The 18194-nt window shown below is 41.8% G+C and overlaps 1 protein-coding gene across 3 annotated transcripts in view; it reads left to right on the top strand.

Moving 5' to 3' along the window:
• The window catches only part of LOC118117302 (ras and Rab interactor 2), a 36866-nt gene extending 24706 nt beyond the window's left edge, over positions 1-12160 (top strand). For 2 of the 3 annotated variants that reach the window (XM_035169436.2, XM_035169425.2), the window contains 6 exons: positions 216-1637; positions 5341-5423; positions 5876-6101; positions 6262-6393; positions 10151-10314; positions 10660-12160. In XM_035169436.2, the coding sequence (XP_035025327.2) occupies positions 216-1637; positions 5341-5423; positions 5876-6101; positions 6262-6393; positions 10151-10314; positions 10660-10986 (2354 nt within the window). In that variant the 3' untranslated portion in view covers positions 10987-12160. Of the gene's footprint in view, positions 1-215; positions 1638-5340; positions 5424-5875; positions 6102-6261; positions 6394-10150; positions 10355-10659 lie in introns of all 3 variants that reach the window. The other variant, XM_035169445.2, reaches the window with a different exon arrangement.
• Positions 12161-18194: the final 6034 nt, after the last annotated feature.

The following is an 18194-nucleotide window of genomic DNA, read 5'->3' on the forward strand; positions in this document are numbered from 1 at the left end:
GAGGCAAAGACAAAAAAGTAAGAACTTTGATTGAACAGCTGATGTGTTGGTGAGAAATAGTTGAGAATACTGGCTTTGTTCCTTTACATCTATTCTTAGACTCATCTTTTCATTTGAAGACTCTTGTTGCCTCTCTGTGAACTTTCAGTTGAACCAGGAGAACTATGTGTAGCTTAAAGTTGTAATGTTTAACTTTCTGTGTCTGTGTGTTATAGGCTTCTGGGACTCTGCCCTGTGCAGTCAGCGTCGCACCTCCCCCCGCCCCTGTCGCCCTCTGAGCCGTACCCTCAGCCCCCAGCGAACCAACAGGAACGGGGAGGTCGGGGGGTCGCAGCAGAGACACACCGGGTCTTACTGTGAGAGCGCGCCTCCAACCTTACGGTCCCACGCTGTTCCACCTTCCTATAATCTGGAGAGAAGACATTCCAGTGGTCCTCTGTGCTTCGTTAACCCGCTGTTTCTCCAGACTCATCAACACCACCATCACCACTGTGCAGAGGATTCTCCTCCACATGCTGCTGAGTCCAGTAACCACCCAGAGAATGTGGGGGAATCATCTGTGAAGCCGTTGAGCAGCAGCAAGTCTAGTGAGCAACACACAGACAAGATCAAACTGAACGGAAAATCAAGGCTCCCTCCCCCTCGTCCCCCTCCACCCCGCTCAATGCCACGCCGCCGCCCTGCGCCACCTCCACCTGGGCCTCCAGCCGCTACCACCAGACCCAAGACCATGCCGGAGGCTGTTGCTGTGGCTACGAGACAACACCAGCCCCCCAGCAAGCGCCCAGCTCCTGCTCGACCACCAATGGGTGCCAAGCACAGCAGCCTTACCAAAGGTGCCAGCTCACCAATCACCGTGCCATTGAACCCACCACCTCCAAGGCCTAAAAAGCCTGATATGGAGGCCCACCGCTGCCACATCGCAATGGACGATGAGACTATCGCCAGGGCCCTATCTCGTGCCAAGCTTCCATCATGCCAGCCTCCGCCTGCTGTCCCCGCTGATGTACTACTGGAGAATAACGCTCAGAGTACATCCAGTCCTAATGAAAGGGGACATCAGCGCCTCAGTGACATGAGCATGTCTACTTCTTCTTCTGACTCACTGGAGTACTCACAGTCCCCTGGATTCTCCCTAGGCCTGGCCCCCAGCCCGTCTCGACACCGCAACCATCAAGACCCAGTGGAGGACAGCAGTGAGGAGGATGAGGACGGCGAAGAAGATGAAGAGGAGGATTATGGGGTCGGCCTGGAGACTGATCTAGACATGCGCCTTCGTACATCCTTTAAAGCTCGGAGGCGAAAGGTTGGTGTGAGCCTTGGTGGAGGGTCCTTTATCCTCCCTAGGGCGTTGAAGGGACGCTTTCGCAAGGTGAGCGGCATGCTGAGCTCCCTCATGACCCCGGAGAGACGGGCGGTGAAAAGGATTGCTGAGCTGTCCAGGAACAAAAGCTCATATTTTGGCTCCCTGGTTCAGGACTACATCAGCTTTGTTCAGGAGAACCGAGGCTGTCACACATCAGGGATGGATTTTCTGCAGACTCTCAGGCAGTTTATGACGCAGATGAAGGCTTACCTGCGCCAGAGCTCTGAGCTGGACCCACCTATAGAGTCACTCATACCTGAGGACCAGATCGGTAAGTAGGATAAGTACATTGAGAATCTTTAAACCATGACTCTAAATATAGCTTTTGAGGTTGGAGGTTATAAGTGCATTTGTGTGTCCATACGTTTTGAAACATCTGCTCATAGTGTACATGCGTGGGCACGTGTGCGATGTGTTAGTCATATGCCATCTTTGAGCATTCAGTTCCATACAGGTTTTCATGCCAGTATAATCTGAGAAGTACAATCCCTTTACTATTTCTACAGAAGAGGATTTGAAAATGACTTAAGTCACTGACAATGTTCACATGGTGCCCAGGCTTGCCGCTCTCTTGGGAGTCAGAGCTGAAGTTTTCCATATTAGGCTGCCTCATTAAAGGTGTTGAGTTACAAAAATGCCATTGTGCTGTGCCCCAATGAGTTATCCTTGGCCTCTGTTCGTTGTCATAGGCTCATAGTGCAGTTCAAATCGTCAAAATGTGTTCACAGCCTTGAGTATTAAAGCTGGCTTCAAATGTCAGGTTAAATTTGTACTGTAATTCTTTTACATTTCTGATTAATTGTTTCATTCAGGCAAAGCTCCTGTGCATCTAGTTGTGGTAACATTTGATAACTTTGGTTTCTACTTTGGGTATCCTATTTCTGATCCTAGTGGTGTATATCAGATGTGTTGATACTGTCCTTTGAGGATATGGTGATAAAGTGATAAAAATAAAGTTTTCAGACACGAGAGGCAATATCAAAAGGTTGTTTCAGTCCAAGCAGATTATTGTGGACAAGAGAATTTGCATGAATATGTAAGCACGTCTCTGCACACATCTCACATCCCTTGTTCATTGTAAACAATAACAGCAAGGCCTTGTTCAGAGACAGAGAAGTGATCCACTCTGGTTGTGCTAGCAGACCACAGATCCGCACATTAATGCCTCACACTCGCAAAAAAGGTTCTCTTCAAGGACGGAAAATGTGAAAAAACATAAAGACATAAATATATAATGAGAGGACTGTGTGTACCTTATATGCTATAAATAGTAGTTTTTTTCAGCAGAATTATAGTTGTTAGTTTTTTCCTGGAAAACAACAAAAAACTGAAAAGTGTGAGCAGCGAGACCGACAGTTTGGATGTCTGTGCTCCTCTCCTGAGTGTGTACAGAGCGGGAGAGTAGTGTGTCATTACACATTATGGCTCAAAGTGTGACGTCTTGGAAAATAAATGTTTCACTTTATCTGAAGTTTGAGTTTGAAAAAAAAGGTGAACTGAAAGTCCAAACTTTTGAATTTTGGGCGCGACTTTAATGTCTAGCAATGAATGATCAGCCATAAGGTTGTTTGTAAAGGGAGGGTGTACGACTATGAGCACGCACCCTGAATTATGGCTGTGACAGGATGAGAACAAACAGGCAGGATGTGAATGAAGGGGAGACTGCCATTTCTATACAGATGTAAAGTTTGTTCTCATGTACATTTCTGTGAGCATTTCACTCATGTTTTCAGTGTAGGTATGTGCTAGTGTGTATGTTGATGTGGCCGCGTGTTTCTCGTTATATCACACACTCTCCTTCAGTTTATGCCACTTGAAGGAAGCCTTTGAACAGGTTGTAGCCCAGATAAAGCCCAATAACAAACATTGCTCAATATACAAAGGAAATGAGCCTTTCTGGAAGGAATCAGGAAGTATGCAGTGTGTGTGTGTGTGTGTGTGTGTGTGTGTGTGTGCCAGAATGAGTAGCCTCTGTACCCCTCCTTGTGTACACAGGAGGATCTGACGGAATTGTCCATCCACTGTAAACAACTCAGGCTGCCACTTGTTCATGAGTAAGGTCATGGACGAGTTATTTGTCTTACCGGCATTTTTACAGTGGACTCGTATTTGTGCTCCTCTGGTGTTTTCGTCACAAAGGCAAAGGCCGGCCAGAAGAACAGAGCTCCTATGTGTGCAAGCTCATTTGTTTACACTGTTGCAAAACATGTATTTTGTTCTGCGTAACTCATTGCATTAGCATGACACTGGAGGATGGGGATTCCTGTGCACCATGACTATTTGTGTCAGGGCTGCCAGTGGAAAATAAGACACAATTGTTTCAGTGTGAGATGCTGGACATTGTTGAGGTAGGCAGGAAATGAGATGAGGCCTATGGACGTAGGTCTGAGGTACAGATGGAGCCATTGTTAGATCCAAGCTCAACATTTGATTTCATGTCAGCTGAGGGAATGGTATATTTGTGAACTATGTTGAGCTCCATGTTTGATTGACTTCTGTGTTGGTGAACTACCTGGTCGGATTCAGCCTAATCTTAAACTCTTCAAAGAGCCGTAACATTGAAGTCGCCCTTTAACGTAATGACAAATATGTAAGCTATCATGTGAAACCTGACTTTTAAGTCTTTGAATGTCAAACACTGAGGTTAGTTAATTATTCATTTTGTTGTAGTTGTTGAAACCCAGGAGTTAGAAATCCTATACACTTTGATAGAATGTTGTTTTGGGCTGCAAGTAACAATTATTTTCATTATCGATCAATCTTACAATTAAATCTTCATTTAACTGTTTGGTACATGAAATGCCAGAAAACTGTGAACAGTGCTAATCACAAGGCAACATCAATGAATGACTTGTTTGTTGGATCAAGCGAGAAAATATTCTGTTTACTGTCGTATAAGCAGAACATTTGACACCCAGGAACCATCAGCTGAATAATGACTGAAACGATGAAAATAATTAAATTCAAAATACTTTATTTGTCCCCCAAGCGGCAATTCAAGGCAAGCGTCAGAGGAAACAAATGTTCAAGTCTAACCATCCCTTGAACTGTTGCTGTACACCGGTATGATGGCATCTGGAATAAACCCAAACTTCCTACCATTTGTTTTACATACAGGCAAAGCACATTCATGTTGGCAGCAAGTCATCACAGAAGACATGGGTTCACTGATATTTGTATAACAGTTGCTGATCTGTTTTCTTTTGATGGACTAATTCATTTATCAGCTCATTGTTGCATCTCTAATGCTGTTGTTTCAAAATTGGTTCTTACCGCATGTATAAATGTATTACAGAAAGCACTCAGCAGAAGAAGATCAGTGGCAATGACTGTTGATCTAAAGCAGCAATGTTGTATTGGTGTATAACTCTTTGAGTTAATGATAAATAATTACTTGGTTTTATCATCAGAGACAAATAGAGATCTATGTTAAACATGTTCAGAATTAATGGGCTTGAGAGCCACAGTCAGACATTAAGTAGATCATTTAATGAAAAAGACAGTCTTATACTTTAAAGGCCCATGGTCAGTTCACTGTATGTCCTGTACTGGGGTTACTGTAATAAAATTGATATAGTTTAAAGGTAGTATAAAGGAGAAGAATACGATTCTGTGCAGTTTGTTTCCTTTTAGGTTTAATGACTAGATTATGGTTTGAGTTGGGCTGACATCTTACTTTGTTTCATGTAAAGAGTAATTTACTGAGTAATAAATTGTCAGAATGTCCAGAGTCATACAGATTTATAATAATAGACAGCACAGTTTAAGTTTTGTGTGATGTGTCTTGTCTTACAACATGCACCATGATGAATTTAAGGTTTTAAAATATTACTTGTTTCTTTCAAATGATTTAATGATCAAACTGTCTCTTTCTATCTTATCTTATCTGTGTGTGTGTGTGTGTGTGTGTGTGTGTGTGTGTGTGTGTGTGTGTGTGTGTGTGTGTGTGTGTGTGTGTGTGTGTGTGTGTGCAGACCAGGTGCTTGAGAAGGCCATGCACAAGTGTGTCCTGAAGCCTCTGAGGACCGTGGTGGAGGTGGCTTTACATGACTTCCAGGTCTGGATTTTTTGATGGTTACTATTATATCAGATGTAGGACTTGTTGGATTGTGGAAATTTAAAAAAGAAAACAAATTCATATTTCTATAATAGATGTTCTTTCATTATCATTAATAGAAAGGAGATTTTATTTGCTTGATAAATAATCATACATACAAGTCATGGTCCATCATGAGAGAAGTGGACTTTCCTTAAATTTTAACAGGGAACCTTTAAGAGTGAATAATTCTCTTTGACGTTACTTAATTCAAAAACAAAACCATGCCTAAGACAGGAAATTGGAGATAATAGAGAGAGTTCAGTGTAGTAATTAGAACTAACTGGCTGCAGGCTGCAGCTTCATTTTCAATGCACAGACCTGATCTTCTCAGCTAACTCTTAGCTAGAATGTGAACAAACATATTTTCTCGAGTGACTCCTTAAAGCCTGTCTGTGTTTGTTTTTCTGTAGGTAAGCAGTGGAGCTTGGCAGCAGCTGAGGGAGAACCTGGCCCTGGCTAAGGCCAAGAGGCCCCAGGAGCTGGGGGTGGATGGGGCCGTGCCCCCTGACGCTGTGGCTATTGAGAAGATCCGCCACAAGTTCTTAAACATGAGGACGATGTACTCCCCTGAGAAAAAGGTGTCTCTGCTGCTTCGTGTGTGCAAGCTCATCTACACCATCATGCAGGATAACTCAGGTATAGTGCCAGTGTTAAATGAACACTGTAGGTAGCACACAGCCTGAGAACAAAGCTCATTTCAGTCTACTCTGGATACTTGTTTGTTCTAATTGCCTCGTCCGTCTGACCTGTGACCACCACCCCCCTGCCTCTCTGCTCCCATCCTGCTTCCTTCCAGGGAGGATGTACGGTGCCGACGACTTCCTGCCCATGCTGACTTATGTGCTGGCTCAGTGTGACATGCCTCAGCTGGACACAGAGATCCAGTACATGATGGAGCTGCTGGACCCGTCCCTGCTGCAAGGAGAGGGTAGGTGCTGGAGATTTGTTCACTTTAAGTGATCCATGTCTTTCTAGGTGTGCAACTTTAAAACCTTGCACACAACGTACACTACAATTGCACATATATTGGCTTTTACCTCTCTATCTGGGTGGTACAGAGCTGGAGTCAGCATGTGGCTAGCCTAGCTACCAGCACCTAGCTCCTCTTAAAGGGATAGTTCACCCAAAAATGAAAATTCACTCATTAACTACTCACCACAATGCCGATGGAGGGGTGGGTGAAGTGTTTGAGTCCACAAAACACTTTAGGAGTTTCAGGGGTAAACAGTGTTGCAGCCAAATCCAATACAAATGAAGTAACTGGTGACCACGTCTTCAAACGTAAAAAAACAACAACAAAAAAACATAACATGCCTCCATACTGCTCCTGTGGTGTCATCCAAGTGTCCGTAAGCCCCGACATTAAAATTTGACTCGAAACGGCGTCATTTACACTGTGTGTTTAGCCTTAATTTCCTCAGTGATCCTCCTTCGGGGGCTGCGTTTAGGTTCATCAACAAGTTCTGGCGATAGCTGCAGGAAGTTCTCGCTGATTTCGACACGTGCCCTTTTGGCGAGAGCATAGAGACGCGTGGTTGTGCGCAAACGTGGCTCCGGGCTGAGGATAACAGCGAACACACCACACAAGCAGTATGAAGGCATTTTATGTTTTTTTCCTAAAGTGTTTTGTGGACTCAAAGACTTCACCCGTCCCTCCATCGACATGGTGGTGAGGAGATAATGAGTGAATTTTCCTTTTTGGGTAACCTATCCCTTTAAAACCACAAATTGTTTTTACATTTCTGTTCGTGTACGTATTAAACACGCAAGATTCAACCTGCTCATGACGGAGCATTTGGAATGATTTGAGGTATGTTTTCTTTACTTTTGGACTGAGCCAGGCTTACTGCCTCCCACTGTCTCCATGCTAGGCTAGGCTAACAGTATGCTAACTCATGCTCTATTCCAAACGTTGAATTGAACTAGTCCTTGTAAAAGTTTGATTCAAAAGCAGAGAAAAACCGCTGTTTTGTTTACCTAAAGTGATTTACCTCTGTGTTTCCTCCAGGATTTTTTTGCAGTGGGGGCAGACACACACACATACATGCCAATACTCATTTAGTTACTTTGTTGCTCTCCATATCCCGATTCATTCAGGTTAAGACTTGTGTGCTGTACCAAAGACTTAAAATGGTAGAAAAAACTCTGATTATAGCCTGGATAAACTGGGCGTCGCTTCTTCTGCAGTACTGACATTAAAACAAACCAACTTTCTGTGTGCGGGAAGAGCTTGTTGTGTGTAGTGTGTGTGTGTGTGTGTGCGTGTGTCCGTGTGTCTGCTTGTCTCTCTTCACGTTTAAACTGACAATAACATTTAGTTAGTTATTTATCGATGGCAGTTTGATGGTGAACTGCTTGTGCACCAAAAAGATGTGTTTAAATGCATGCCTGATCAATTCTAGAGGGAATCAAACAAACACAAGTCAATTTCAAGACCTAATAACTTAAGATTAGTGTTGGTGTTTATTGTTAAAGTGCAACATCAGTGCAGGCCAGCGGGGGGAGCAGGGAGGTAGGACACTTTGGCTAGGTACAAGGCAACCGGCTTTAATGTGTGTCTGCAGCGGCGAGCAGCAAAATGTATCGGTCAGAAACCTCGTAGCTTCACTGCAAGTTATATGATATTGTATATTTCCATCATGAGGTCAGGCACATGGCAGTGTGGTGAGAGGTTAGAAAGAGTTCCACACTGTTATATAAAAGGAAGGTCTTTCCTGGGGGTAGCATGTAACACTATGTGAACAGAAGGCACATCTCCTGTTGTATAGGAAACTGGAAACTGTTCATATCATTAGAGATCAAGAGTGGGGGGGGGTCACATATTAGGAGTCACAGTCGTTCAGGTTGTTGCAGAGATTGACACTGGACAATGACAAGTACAACTGAAAGAAATGTTGTGCATCTATTTGTCTTCTGAGTCACAAACACAATGCTCTAATGCTAATAATAAACACACAATTGTAATCTTGTGTGCTTTCACTGAACACAAAGATTTAACATTCTCAGTGCTGGGGCCTGCTTTGCCTGTTGCAACACCCCTGCATGCTGCGCACCATATTCAGGAGGAATGTCTTCCTTACAGAACGGCTTGAGCTCAGCCATTAGGATGTTCTTTTGAGCTCATTCCACAGCATCTCCATTTGGGTTAGAGTCCAGGCTCTAACTGAGCTGAAGTTGCCAGATGGTTTGTCGTGCAGGACCATCTGTTTGAGATCACTTTGTAACTTTTTCCACCTTTGTGCAAATCAACAATTCTTAAGTCTTGTGAGATGTGGATGGAGACGTGGTTCACATCAGCAGATTATGATTGGCAAGCTCAAAATGTTGTACTTTTAAAAAGAAATATTGGCTGTAATCCACGCCTTCATCTGGTTTCATTGACTGGCCTCCAGGTTTGATAACTGCTGCATGCAACAGGTCTTTGGCCGACACGTTGTATTCTGTAGTCTCACTTTTACTGAGCGTGTACAGAAAGTTAAAGACTTCTGTGTGACTGAATAGTTCACGAGTCAGAATTCAACCTGAAGCTCGTAGATATGTTAGTAATGATTAGTAACAGAGTCCACTGTTAAGATGCAGTTTCTACTATCACATGCTGCTGAAATAAATGCAAACACGTCTCTCTTTCGGAAAGACTCATTGTAACACAGACCAGTTACAGGGACCATGTCGGCTGAGTTGAGTTCACAAGGAAGCTTCATTGAGTGAGTTTGACACAGGCATGGGAAGGAAAGCCCTGACGACAGTGGCAGGAAATTCCAGTCCGTGTTTGATTTGAATGGGCTGGAACAGGTTAAGAGGAAAAGAGAAAACCTTCCCAGAATAAAATATTTTCCTATTAGCGTCAAACTGTCTGGCACATGAGTTATTTAGGAAAGGCTTCAATGCATGTGTATGAACGTGTTACCTTTTTTGAACATTAGTTAATTATCTGAAAATATCAGTTCTTGCTTTGACATAAATACCTTAGATCAAATATGGAAACATTTAATGAAAGTGTTCCACAAGACATTAAAGGGATAGTTCACCAAAACAAATTCACTCATTATCTACTCACCACTTTGCAGATGGAGGGGTGGGTGAAGTGTTTGAGTCCAAAAAAAACTTCTGGAGTCTTACGGGTAAACAGTGTTGCAACCGAATCCAATACAATTGAGGTAAATTGCGCCCCGCTTCTTCAGACATAATAAAACAGCAGAAAAAACCTAACATGCCTCCATACTGCTCCTGTGGTGTCATCAAAATGTCCGCAAGCCCCGGCAATCATATCGACAGTATGGAGTCATGTTATTTTTTTTTCTGTTATTTTCTTATCTCTGAAGAAGAGCTCGCCTGGGCTAAAACACTGTTTACCCCCTGAGACGCCTAAAGTGTTTTGTGGACTCAAATACTTCATCCACCCTCCTTTGGCATAGTGGTGAGAAGATAATGAGTGAATTTAAATTTTGCTGTGAACTATCCCTTTAAGGTGAATAAATCTGTCCCCGAACTTTATGCATAAATCTGACTCATTTTTATAATGGGAGAAATGGATCAGAGGAAAGAGGAACTGTTTGGCCTGTTTTACGAGTTTTTGCTCCTTTCATTTCTAGATAAATGACCCTGATGTGTTTCACTTTCCAGTTTCTTTTTCTCCATCCAGCTTCAAGCTTTCAAACCTCTTCCTCTCTGTGTCTCTATCCTAGGAGGTTATTACCTGACCAGCGCCTACGGGGCCATGGCCCTTATCAAGAACTTCCAGGAAGAGCAAGCAGCCCGGGTGCTGAGCTCCGAGGCCAGGAACACTCTGCACCAGTGGCACTGCCGACGCACCGCCCAGCGTTCTGTGGCATCTGTGGATGACTTTCAGGTATCAAGCCGGACCTGAGCCCACCTTGAACGCCCAGGCAGTGAGTTAAAGTTGTACCAATTTCATATAAAGCCAAACTTCCCGCGCAGCACTGGGAAGGTGCATGTCAGACATCAGTGAAAAGACATTTTTCTACAATTTTCTACTAACATCACAGCATGTGTATCTGGATCTATGGCTTTATATTTTTGGTAGAAAGCTCCCTCTTGTGGAACATTGAACCAACTACACGTGATGTTTTTCTGTGGCTGTACGGTAACTGCATGTCTTCTCTGGCTGCTTGAATTATTCATCTTTTTCTTTTCTGCCAAAGTATAAAACAGGACCTTTTGTATCTCTCTGTAGAACTATCTCCGTGTAGCCCTGCAGGAAGTGGACACAGGCTGCACGGCCAAAACCTTGGTCGTCCACTCTTATACCACCACAGAGGAGGTCAGCTCGCTCTGCGCCTACAAATTCAAGATCCCCGACACAGAGAACTACGCACTGTTTCTGGTTACTGAGGATACCAGCCAGCAGCTGGCTCCAGACACTCACCCTCAGCGCATCAAGTCTGAGCTCCTCAGCCGACCCCGTGCACAGACCTTTCACTTTGTCTACAGGAGGGTGCCTAACCTTAACCTCTGTATGCCTACCATAATGCAAAATGGAAACTTCCTTCAAGTTGAGTAGTAGAGGAGAATGTAACAGCTTGCTGCACTTAAAAACTGTAATAGGTGGCATTCCTCTGGTGCTGGTAGATGTTTGTTTTGTTGAAAGATTTAAAGGATGTCTGAAATAGAAAACCAATTATCTGCATATTGATGCAGAAGTGATAGGATGGATTCTGTAAAGTGCTGGTGTTTTAACTAACACCTCAGAAATGTGGCTCAAATATGGGTTGAAAATAGAAAAATGATGGTAACACTGATGCACCTCCGAGTCTCCTTGGTGTGTATCTGATTTAGTTCGACCATACGTTGAGCTGAACTTGTTGGATTGTGTATAGAGGTATATAGGTTTTTGGGATGTCAAAAGGTACATGGACATGAAAGGTTCTTCAGGTTCTTGGACGTGTATAACACCATCAAAGCAGAGGTCCTACAGAACAATATTACATTTCATGTAACTAACATTTGCATTAACTGCTGTTATTCCAGGTGCCTTCAAAAAGAACATGATGAACATACTGTTTGCTACTGAAAGTTTACAGCTGTCATCCAATGATTAGTCACCTTTCATCAATTTAGAACTTCACGCTAAAAAATTAATTTAAGAAGCAAAGTGAACTATTGTAAAAGTTCTAATTATTGTTATTTTTGCTTGTATGTTTTTGTCTGCAGTTGCTGGTCAATTGCAGCGTGTATTTCTATGTAGAAATATTTTTATATTCAAATGTTTCATCACTTAAGTGACAAAGATCTGTATTCTGATTTGATCTTTCTGGACTCGACTTGGATTTTATACCAGTTATTTGTCATAGGTCAACTTACGACAACACTGTTTTTACTGTTTGTTATGAAAAGCTCTGAGCTGACTCTGGAAATTTATAAAATTCTCTCCAAACAAAGCTTTGTGTTGACTCCAACATCATCATTATTTTATTGGTGTTGCTGTATCATTTTGAGAGGAAGCGGCAGTTCTACAGTATATTAATCAGATGTTATTGTGGCATAATACCTGAAAAACATCTTGACAGCACAGGAACAGTGGAAGATCTCAGGGGGACTCTAAAATGCACCATTGGTCACATGTTCACTATTAAACTGTCAGCATACACAAATGAATGGGACTCATGCAAAAAATTGACATGTAATAGTTTTCAGAATTATTATTATTATTGCATTAAAGTGTTATGTTACTTAAACTGTTCTTATTGTGTTCAATGAGTTGCATTAAAAACTATTGTCGTTTGTGACTTTGTATTAGCATTTAGCAACATCAGGAACTATCACATTATTGACCATTCCATGTCATTGATTACAGCCTTTTGAAAACTGGCCTAAACCACAAAGTCACATATTTACAATAAGGTATTATATATAAATTATTGTTTGATGTAATGTGTACCAACTTGTCTAATAGCTTCCTGGAACTGCTAGTGAGCTATGAAGCTTCAGATTAGCCTTTCTGCAGCTCTTGAGATAAGTAATATTAATAATAATAATAATGTGTTCTATGGCACAATGACCACTTACTCTGACTCTCACATGTAACACATCCATGTCACAGAGCTGTAATGTTGCAATGCATTTACATGAAATGCTGTATTGCATTTCAATATGACAACATTTTATGGCTTCTGCCTCTTGCCTTTGTCTCTGTCACATAACACATTGTGCCAAATAGAACGTGGTCAGTACATCTTATCAATCCAGGTATTTGCCATGAAAATGACAAACTGAATCTTTTAAAGCTGACTGAGATATAGGAGAAAATAGATTTAGTTATCTTTCTTTCTTTTGATATTTTCTTTATGCATCCAGATCAAGCTCTGTGTTGAGACAGACACCTGTGCAAAACTACGCATCTACTTTTCCAAGAAGTTGGCCTGTGATAAGGCTTTCTTACTTACATATTAATTCACTTTACCAGAACCCCAAAATGTAGACTGAAATATTACATAGGTATTGTATTGTAATTGATCCTGTCCAGGACTTTCTAAGTTACGTTCCCCTTTTGTTGTTTCACAGAAGACCCCTCGATCAGCCCGGCCCACTACCAATTGTTTTTAGACTTGAATTGATGTAATGGTGTAAAAGCTGAACTGTTGACCATCAGACAGAATTGTACGGCCTTGTTGTCATGTCTGTCTCCACTGCTCAGATAATAAAACTCATCTGAATCAGCCACAGAATTTGGACCTGAAGGATTTTGTATTCTTCCACAGATTTCCTCAACATAAAGCATAAAGATAAACTTCCTTTGATTAAGTTTAAGCATGTAGTCTATTGCAATTACGAATAGTATGATTCTATATATACAAACGGAACATGCACAGTGTAATACACTTACAGGGGTTAGAGTAGTCGTCCAGGGTTCGACGGTTCGATCCCAGTCTTCCCATTCCGAATGCCGAAGTGTCCTTGGGCAAGATACTGAACCCCAAATTGCCCCTTCTCATAGAGAAAAGTGCTGCACATAGATGCACTGTATGAAGGTTTGTGTGAATGTAAAACTGTAAATTGTAAAACGCTTTGAGTGGTCATCAAGACTAGAAAAGCGCTATAGAAATAACAGACCATTTACAGACCATTATAATGGTGCAAGGTATTTCAGCAGCAGGTTTGTCTAAGACTACAGGTACATTTTGGAGGGGAAGAGTTCATTGGTTTTACGAATGAGATGTGGAGTTACCACATGCTGTGTCGACTCATCAATAGACTGGGCTCTTCCAGAGAAGTCTGTCTCATCAGTCTGATTAATGCATCTAACTACATGTTGATACTGTTCTATCTATAGGGTAGGGAGGGGAAGGGAGGAATGGGTAAGATAACAATGTGAAAAGGGGAAAAGTGTTAGATGACTGGTCACATTAGAACGGCCCCATTCTCATGTAGCCCTCCAGATTGATAGACCTGCAGAGGGCGCTGTCCAGTGTTGCCAGATGTATGATATTTGTCATATTTGTAGATAATTTCCCCCTCTGTATGATGTAAGATCAAAAATATGGATCCTGTGTGAAACCTGAAACTTGTGTGTTCAGCTCAACTACAGACTGAACTGGAAGTGTAACACTGATACAGCAGACAACCTCTTGAGGAAGCTTAGATCTTTTAGATCCTTTAGACTCTACATTCCACATTTTTACATAGTGTTGCTCTAAAGTTTAGAGTAACACTATGTAAAAATGTGCCACTTTTGATTTATGTTTTTTATAAGCAACTACTTTTTGTATGATCCCCTTATGAATTTTGATGGCATATGCATCATATGAAGAACAGATATACACACCTGTCATTCCCAATTGCCATATGGGGCTCCTTCAGCTTGTTGTGTACTTTTGTAGTGTATGTGTGTTTTTTGTGATTTGTTTATGTTGTGATTTAAATCTTGTGATTTAAATCTTGTTATGATTTATTTATGTGTGTCTATGGGAATTGACTCTACAACACTGCAATTTCCCTTTTGGAAGTAAAGCATTCTTTCTATCTATCTATTTATCTATCTGTCTTTTGCAAATCTCTACTCAGACAAAATAACTCTTATTATTGCTATGCTGAATGATGATACCCAGCTTTATTATATAAAACAGGTTATTATTTTTGGTTCAGCCTGTGTTCCTCCAGTTCTCCTGTGCTGAGATCAGCTGTGAACTTAGTCCACTCGCAGCATGTGTCCACAGACTGAGAAGGTGGTCCATGACCTTATATAATCCAGCAGGCTACAGTTAACAAAAATCGTTAACTTTTTCTAGATTGTTTTACTGGCCCGACTGTCTCCAGCATCTGCTTAATCACATGAAACCTACTACGCTTCGCTTTGTAATCGTATGCAATGATTGGCTGACTTTCAAGATACGTAAGACTTCTCATTGACTTTCAAGAATCATACCCATAGCTCATACCTATGGTGTGATGCACCGGAGTGTCACTTAGCCATGGTCACGTGACGTGATCGTTTTGAACCACATTTCAGAGCAGTATTTCAAAACAAGTGCGCTTCGGAATCACGATACAACTTTGAAACGTCAGTATTGAACGTCCATTCCCTCTGGTTGTGTACGATAATTTAACTCAAAATACGATCATTTTAAGCTTCTGGTACAATACTTTAACATTTCCCATCTGACAATGCTGGAGCCGTCCTTCACCCTCAGTCCGTGGACCACGAGACGTAACTCTGTTCGAGCTCAGCAAAAATACATAGACAGACTGACAGGTCTTTGGTACTGGACACCATGATGGGTTGGGTCTTTCTGCAGGTGAAAGGGTCAATGACCTAGTAGTGATTGTTCAGCAGAACTTCTGCACGACAGTTTTGTTGTACCTAACCATTCCGTAGCTTGTGTTCAGCGGATCAGTGCTGCTGGCAGGAGTATATGTCTTCTTCTTTGGTTTGTCAAGAGCTTCTGTCCTCTCTGCCCTCGCATGAACAATGTCCAGCTCTTCCTGGATCGCTCTCCTCCTTCCAGTATTTCCGCTGTATTGAGTTTTATCCCTATAACTGAGCAACTGGATTTTGTGCTTGGTGTAGTTCACTGGTGCTGCTTGGAATTTATCTTTCCTTTGGACAATATAATCAATCTGTGAGTCAGTCAACGTGTTGTTCAGAGTTTTGTTTATTGCCATTTCTTTGTTGTTTACTTGTTCATTGGGACTTGCATCCCTGAAACCATCATTGCCTCTTTCCGCTTCATGAACTCGCTTTCTGTAAATTCTTTATTTGATAAAATTCGACAGTCTGTATGTCACCGACATGCCTGACTTGTTATCCCCTGTTTTTTCGCGATGATCCAACTTGGTAAACTTTCCTCATCTCCACCACATCCACAATTTCAGCAACACAATGACATGATTTTCTGCCGCTGCTCTCGACCTCTACCTCACAAAGCAGCCAGTCACAGTATCAGTGAAGAAGGGTGTGTGGCACCATTGCTCCAGCTTGCTTCTGGACAGCCAGATCCTCCTGAGCTCCACTGGTAGGGAATCAGGTTGCAGCTTTGGTAGAGTCTTCTCTTTTTGTCATCATGACTTGATGATGAACGACGTCTCATGCTCTCAAACCCAGTATGTTGCTCATTCATCTTTTTTCGTTTGGTGCCACCCTTTGGTGTCTTAGACATTGTAGCAGCAAAAAGTTCACCGAACGGCTTTTCCTGCTCACAAGAATCATTGATTAGAACCATCAGTCAGAGACACTGACAGCAAGTGATGTGAATTAGCACTGAGAGAAAAAAAACAAGGCATATTTTTGCCCAAGAAACTCAACTGCAATCATAAAATCATCCTTTTCTGTTTGTATTTCTATCAAACTATATTAGACATAGTGTATTTCTCAGTGAAGCTTACTGGATATTAGAAATTGTGATGCATTAACTCAAAGCTTTAGATAAAACATGAATAAATAACAAGAAAAATCAGACTGGCTGAGAGCATCGGAAATTAAGGTTTTAAAATCTTACCAGTTTTCTTATTTTGACCATTTCAGCAGAGTTTGCTCCAAAGTCTTGAAAAATGTTAATGTTCATTCCAGGATCAGTAAAACAAGTGAAGTTTTTCGCAGCTCGTTGCCCATAAGGCAGTTTTAGAATGTTCAATTCTTCTTCATCCAATTATGTTTCATTCTCAAAATTCTGAAACCTGTTTAATCAATAAGCTGTTGATACTTTACAATACAGTTACAGTTATTTTTTGTTCAAGCAACTTTGACAATCATTAAATGTTTTGAGTGAGACCGGGCTCACTGTTGTGTTTCTCGTGCACCTTTTATTTGTATAGCCCATATTCACAAGTGAAGAAAAACTACCCAAAAAAAAACTTTTAATAGGGAAAAATGTAGAAACTCTTGAGGGATCCCTCTCTCAGGACAGACAGAAGTGCAGCAGATGTTGCATATAACAGAGCACATCAACAAAATAACATTATTTACAGCATTCATGAGAAAAGACAGTGTCTAACATAAATAGAGACGTGTGTCCATGTTAAGAACATCTATACAAAACAAAATGTCTGACAGAGTTGCAGGGAGCAGCGATGACAACTGTAATGATTGAGGTATTGCCAGTAATGGTGGTGTATGTGAGAGGGCATATTGTGTATCTGAGCAATCTAGTTGGAATCAGGGTTAGTGGGTTGTAATCATAATCCATTTTCAGATGCCAACAAGTGAACTAGACAAACATTTATTGGGGAAAAGTGCAAATAAAGTCCAGTTTTGAATGAATGACTCCTTCCTCTGTTTTCTTCAGAGGTGCCACTGGAGTCGATATCATTCTGTTGATTGTTCATTCTGGGAACATCCTCTATCGGGTGATTGGCCTCTGGAAGTGGCAGAATGATGTGTGGTCACATGATGAAGTGCTTACCAATCATATGGAGGCAGGAGATGTGAGATATAACCAATAACACCCAGATCACAGCACACTGAGCATGTCTTAATCCTCTTTTTGCCAATAGTGAAGAAGTGAACTTTAGCACCACCTGCTGGTTGATGAAAAACCAACTCAAGTTAAAGAAAAAAAACGATTTCAAGGAGGAGTCACGACGGTATGATTGTAATTCGTGCAATTCCCTTAAATAAGGTAATATCATTCAAAATACATTTGGAATTCCCTCACAGTCTGTTACCTTGCCGTTCTCAAGACCCCTGCAATATGTTTCAACAAACCCTGCTGCAGCTAAAGTGTCACAACCAATCACACACAGCATTGTCTATCTTGCTGCAGTGATACAGTCATGCAGCTGAACCAGAATAAACCACTCACACTCTGCTCCCACATCAGGTCATCCAAAAACACGTTGAACCACCTACCAACACTAGAGAGGCTTCATACGTCACAGGTTAAACTCCTGCTGTGAAACAAAGAGAGTCACTGGGCTCCCTGCTGCTCCTATGCTGGACACTGCTGATGTCACATTAGAGATCAAACACAGCGACTCTTCAGTTGGTCTTTAAAGACACCAACATAAAAAAGTACCATGCATTTTTGATAATGCCATATCATACACTTTTGAGCAGAGATGGGCAATGAAACCTGCTGCGAACGCTTTTTAAAGGGCAGTTCTGTCTATGCGGATGTTGGTCTCAATGAGATGAAGAATGAAGTGAGTCCCTTTTGTCAGTGTTGAGTTTGTTCTCACAGTTTGTGTCACTTTGTGTTTCTTCTGCTCCCATGCCTCGTAACGGTAGGGCTCTAAATGAAACATACCTGAGGCCTGGGTGCGTCTTTAAACAAGTTT

Source organism: Hippoglossus stenolepis, chromosome 2 (genome assembly GCF_022539355.2).
Source record: "Hippoglossus stenolepis isolate QCI-W04-F060 chromosome 2, HSTE1.2, whole genome shotgun sequence".
Taxonomy (NCBI): domain Eukaryota; kingdom Metazoa; phylum Chordata; class Actinopteri; order Pleuronectiformes; family Pleuronectidae; genus Hippoglossus; species Hippoglossus stenolepis.